Source organism: Apus apus, chromosome 4 (genome assembly GCF_020740795.1).
Source record: "Apus apus isolate bApuApu2 chromosome 4, bApuApu2.pri.cur, whole genome shotgun sequence".
Classification (NCBI taxonomy): domain Eukaryota; kingdom Metazoa; phylum Chordata; class Aves; order Apodiformes; family Apodidae; genus Apus; species Apus apus.
Window position 1 is genome coordinate 68466653 of NC_067285.1, and position 6000 is coordinate 68472652.

Sequence of the window (6000 nt, forward strand, 5' to 3'; positions counted from 1 at the left end):
AGTTTAGTGTTTTTAAGGGTATGCTCAATATATAGCGCTTAAAATACCGTATTGGGATGTGATATAGAGAGGCTCAAAGCCAGGCTTTGCCTTATTAACAGCAAAATTTTGAATCTGGAGCCTTTAGCTCTTCTGACTGCACTCCTCATCAGGTGAAAGAATTTTTGCAAAAATAAAATGAACTAGATTAACTTTTTTCTAATCTAGTTCTAGTATGTATGTGATGTGTGTACATAATATTGTCCTCAGACAATCTAGAGTAGAGATAGCAAGGGAATAATCTTTATAATTAAGCCTGTAAGGCAGATGACCTCCTTCATAAAGGGTATTTGGGTAATTAATTTCCTACAACGGGCACATTTTGGAACTTGTGGGTAATCTGACAGCTGTGAAGACTCTGAAACAAAGTATATGTATTGCTATTTTTTTCATTGCAAATGTATTTTTTTTTTTAAATCTCATTCTTGTTTTGTTTTCCTTCCTCTTGTCTCTCCCTGACCTCTCTCTATTGTTCTCTGTATAAGCAGCCTCCTAACATCAGCATCTCTGCATATACGTTATCACAATGGCTTGCCATAAAGGATTAGAGGGTCATGCAGTTCCTACAAGGTCACTCAAAAATTCAGCTTGGACTGAACTATATAGCTTGGGCTATAACTAAAGAGTTTTATAACTTGAATTCAACATAAAACCAAAAAGCAAATTGTGCTTCCAAATTTCCTCAGAGGTAGTACACTTTTAACAACTGTAAACTCTGCTGTTCACTCATTGAGGTTGTGCTCAGGCATTAAATGAGTAAAGCTTGAAGAAAGCTGTATGTCTTTATTGGAATTTTTACAGCATTTCTTTAATTTTATTTGCAATAAAGATGTCTTTTTTTTTTTAAGTAAACATATGCTAGAAATTAATAACACCTGTATATAATAAATAAAAAAGCTGCCTTCTTAGGCATGGTTTCCTAGCAGTAGCTTTCCAGGTGTTTCACAGCAGTGATCAGCAGCATTGAGAACACTACTTGGCATTTTTTTCATTACTTTACTGAAAAAAAACCCAGTCACAAGCAACTTTATTATTCATCCATGTCTACTTTATAGGGAAAGGGAGACTGAACAATGAAGTGACTTACTTAAGCCACCATCCAGGTCAGTAGCAAAACTAGAAGAAAAGCTCAAATCACCTTAGTTGACTGTAAAAACATTCATATGAGGTAGGAAGACAAGGCTTGCAACACAAGAACCTCAGTGTGAAAATGATCAAGCCAGAACTGTAGAGCTGTAGACTTGCTAGACAAGAGGCCATGTAGCCCAATAGTTTGAGAGAGAGGATTCAGCATTCTGGTTTATGCTGGGGTTTCATGCTGCTGCACACTCCTGTAACTTTGATATGCAGTCTTAGCTTTAGCTCTAACTTATTTAATGGACTCAAAAAAAACCACAACAACAAAAAAAAGACCTTTATGCAAGTTGCACAGCAGGTTGGTCCTTGGCCACACAGGAAATAAGGTGCTAGCTAATACAAGATTTGCTGATTTTGCCTCTGCAGTTGCAATCACATCCCATTGTGATAAATACGATACGAGACCTTGTTCACCAGAGACTAATTTTTTGCTTTCTTTATTTATAGCTTATGTAGAAGGTCAAAACAATAACTGACAACTCACAAGAGTTTTTCTGAAGACTGATTTCACTAGAATGCTTTTCTTGACAAAAGTTGAGAAAGCTAAAGACTCGAAGGTTAGCATGTTTTAATGGAAATGAAGTTATCAGCTCTCACATATAAAGAGAGCCCTTTTAATTTAGGTTCACTCAGACACCCTGTTGAATGCTATAGTAAGGTGTTGTAACAGATGACATTCACAACTGAAGGACTATGCCAGGAAAACTCTGAAAAACTCAACTCCTTATTGTGGTACCCCTACCAGGCTAAGACAAAAGACTCCTTTCCTTTGGGTCTTTGCACATAATTGCAGTTATGCACGATCAAAAAGATGCTCAGGTCAATAGGAATCTTTTCTTTGAGTTGAAGGAACATTAACTCACAACCACACACCACAAGATAGTTGTATTTCTAAGGGTGGATTTATTCACTTTTGTATGAATCTAAGAGAAAGAGTTTGTCCTCCTTTTGGATGCTAACACTTGGGCAAGTATTATCACAAGAAGAAATTTATATTCTGAAAGCCCACTCTGTAGAAATTCTATAGAAACAACTAATCCTTTGTGTCTTCCAATTTCTATCAGCATCTGAATATATATCAGCAATTAAGTGAACCTTGCAACACCTCCAAAGTCAGTATTAACATCCCCATTGAGAACTGAAGACTTTGGGGAAAAAAGAAAATAATTGAGTGTTCCAGAGCTATAAAACCAGAGAGTGCAATCTGACATGCTGTTATGCATAACTATTACGTATCCAGTTATACAGTTTTGAATGCACATTCACCTGCAACACCACCTTGCATAGGTTTTTATCACAGAATAAGGCATTTTAAATTGTCAGACAAGCTTTGTTCACATAATTGCTTGTATTTTGTATTTAGTGGAGAAGCTTACAAACACAACCTTTTTAATAAATTCCAAATTAAAAATTACATTTTAAATTTCTTTTACCCACAAAAAAAGAAAGGAAAAAACCTTTCCCACCCATATGTGATAATGACTTTCCCATTGGTTTTGAGATAACTGCCCTGAGGAATAAAATATTACAGCATTTATTCTGTTACACATGTATGGCTTTGACTGAGTAAATACTGGAGGTTTGGTCCCTTGCTTGTTTTAGATGGTCTTTTTTAATCTCAGAAAGAAATTTTACTGAAATTTCTAGAACTTTTGCTAATTTTTGCACTGGGACCAGGAAAATAACCATTCCTAAGCATAGATGAAAAGAAAAAATAAGTAACTTTCCTTACTTTCCCCTGGTAGTTTCAAAGTCAGATGTTTTGGGATTGGCATCCGGCTGGGTGCTGGTAATATCAGTGCTGTGGGATGACTGTTTGAGAGATCTGTTCCCTGTAACTGTATCCTGGCTTGTAGTGGCCTCTTGCTTGAGAGGGACATCTGTAGCATTGTTCTGGAGAGATGTCCCTTTGCTGCTAGGTGAACTTCCCATCTTATCTTCATCAGAGTCACCATTACTGTGTCCATTTGACTGGCTTGCAGGGATAGAGGTTGTAGGATTAGAGGTTTTTGTCACTTTAATTCCCAGAGTCTTGCCTGAAGATGCAAAAGGAGGTCCCTGTGAGGCACTCACTTCAGCAGCTTGGATCTCAGAATGGGGCGGCTGCACAATTGTGTCCAGAGATGAAGTCAAGTCTGAGTGACTTGTCCAGGTTTCACTACCCTGACCTGTGGGCCAGAGCTTTTCTGGAGTTTTAAATCCAATGCTGCCACTCTCTAAGTGCAATAGGAGCAGCAAGAAGATTATCTCCTTCATTCTGCTGGTATAAATTATCTCACATTTATTTTCCAAGCAAGAAATCCTCTAGCTTCTCCTTCCTCCTGAGTTGTTGCTCACACAGTGAGACTACCCAGAGGATGCCCTGATAGGTTTTATTTTTGTAGAAAGGAAACAGGTTTTTGTGTTTCAAAGCTCACTGAGGAAGTCTGGTTTCCTGTTTCTGTGGAATGTTTGGTGTTTCTGTGGGCAATCTGTGACCCCTTGGAGAGCGGGAGCCTGACAGCCTTTGTGGAAGGAAAAAAGAAGTTTCTGCAGAAGACACAGGGTAAAGATTAATGGCACCATAGAAATGTGAAAAATATGTCCTATGAAGTAATCCTGAGGGATAATAACTGAAATTATTAGGTAATTTTCCTTTCACATGTATGTGTGCAGAGAACAGAAGTGACTTGTCACATGACCTTTGGATGGATCTTGCTTGTGACTTTGTTATTGAAAAAACAGTTGGCAAAACTAGTATACGACATAAAGCTGAACTTTTGCTGTCTTCTCTTTTTGCTTGAATGTTTAAGCACACTACTGCCAAAATGGGGAGATGATAAGGAAGGGGTTTACACTCTATTCATTGCTGTACCACAAGCATCCAAATGTAGACATTGTTGGAAATTTGTGCTTTGTCCTATTTCTGTAGTCCATACAATGATGTGTATAAACTATTCCTAGAGCACTGCCCATAGGTGTCTGGTTTCATTTCAGATTCTCTAGGGCAAGGGAAACACCTATGTAGGCCTGACAGAGGTGGCATATGATCTATGGAAGACGTGACCTTCTGGGGCAGGATGCTTGAGGGCATTTCAAATTGTATTAAAAGTTACATAGGGGCAACTGAATCCCATTCTAGATCCCCATTGACTGTAGCTGGAATTTAGATACCTAGTTTACATGCAGATCCATATTTATGAACCTCTAAATCCATGTATCTAATTTGCTAGCTGAATCCCACCATAGACAAGACTGAAAGGAAGATCCTGAATCATTGAGTCCACTCTCCTTTTGTTGCATACTTTTACAATTAATTAATTAATTACAATTAATATTATTAAAAAAAATATTAATTGCAACCTAAACATAATATTGGTAACTTTACATGCAGAGAAGATCTGGGGAGATGCATATTGGGCATAAAGATTTAAGATAATTTTTACACCTGAAGGGTAGACAAGTACTGGAGCAGGCTACCCAGAGAGTTTGTGGGATCTCCATGCCTGGAAATACCAAAAACACAACTAGAAAAGACCCTGAGCAAGGGTGATCTAAGCCCTGCTTTGAGTTGCCTTTTGGACCAGATGATCCTTGGATGTCCTTTCAAATCTATATTACTCTATGAAATTATGCTTAGTAGCTGCAAGGTTGAATATTACAGTCAGAGAAGAAGAGAAGCAATCTTTCCTCCTCCACTGCCATTCTCCAGCTCTCTGAGACTAAGGAGAGTTGGTTCCTTGTCAAAGGAAAATAAAGGGAAAAGGTAATTGCTGAAGAAATTGCATAGAGAAATGTAACATGAAATTTTAAAGCAGGGACAAAGCAGTAAGAGAATAGACCTGACATCGATCTGAAAGGGTGTTGCCAACCCGTTCCAAAACCCTCTAGCCACTGACGCAAGTGCTGCACTAAGGGCTAAGGACAATGCATCTATGAAAGCAACCTTGCACACCTGGGAAGAGAACATCTCCTGGACACTCTTAATATTATTTGAGGATAACATTTTCTGAAAAACAGAAGCAAAATGGCCATTCCATGGAAGTCTGATGTTTAACAGTGACATCATGGAAAAGCCGGTAAATGTCCTGCAGTTCTTTTCAGAAGATACTTCCTAAAAAAAACAAACCAAGACAAAAAACAACTAAAAACCAAACAACCAACTATGGAGGATAAACAACTAGCTCTTACTGCAGTCCATTTAAGTCTCTGTGATGGCTGTTCCTGTTTTGAAAGATTTGGGTAACAGTGCCTTGTTTTTAGTTTCCAGGTGATGGTCTGGGCTCTTAGATGTGCTATAGGGTTGAGTTTTCCATTTGCTCTGATTTTATTTTTCTCTTTTATTTTCTCAGTAAATTGTAGGCCTGGGCAAGTAAAACAGATGTGAATCTGTGATGCAGTATGTTAGAAAAGAAATGCAGTTTTGCTCCCTTTTGGAGACGTAATTTCCCCTCTCTTTTTCTTACTCATAGTGAAAACTGTAAATGCCATTTGAACATAGGGCAGGAGACAGTCTGACAACCTTATACAAAAGCTAGCATAAGCTATTTCACATGAGCAATGCTCTCTTTGAGCTCTGTATTTGAGATTTTGAATTAATATCCTTACCTGAATTTGCAGTTGTCATCCCCTATTTTTAGAAGTGCCAAGACAAAATGAGGAGCAAATTAGTATCGATGGTATTTGCAACTTAAATGGAAATCGGCTTTAAAAGAGAAAAATCACAGCTTGGATTCTCCTTTGAGTTACTCCATTTTAAGTGTTAATTCTGCCTCTAGAGTCAGAAAAGCAATTGCAGATTACCAGCACAGAAAATAGCAGTGTAAAAGAGTATGGCTTTTGGTG

At 38.0% G+C, this 6000-nt stretch overlaps 1 protein-coding gene across 1 annotated transcript in view; it reads right to left on the minus strand.

The window, feature by feature from the left end:
- The window catches only part of MMRN1 (multimerin 1), a 42999-nt gene extending 39567 nt beyond the window's left edge, over positions 1–3432 (minus strand). The window contains exon 1 of the mRNA XM_051618352.1: positions 2909–3432. Within this exon, the coding sequence (XP_051474312.1) occupies positions 2909–3432 (524 nt within the window). The remainder of the gene's footprint in view (positions 1–2908) is intronic.
- Positions 3433–6000: the final 2568 nt, after the last annotated feature.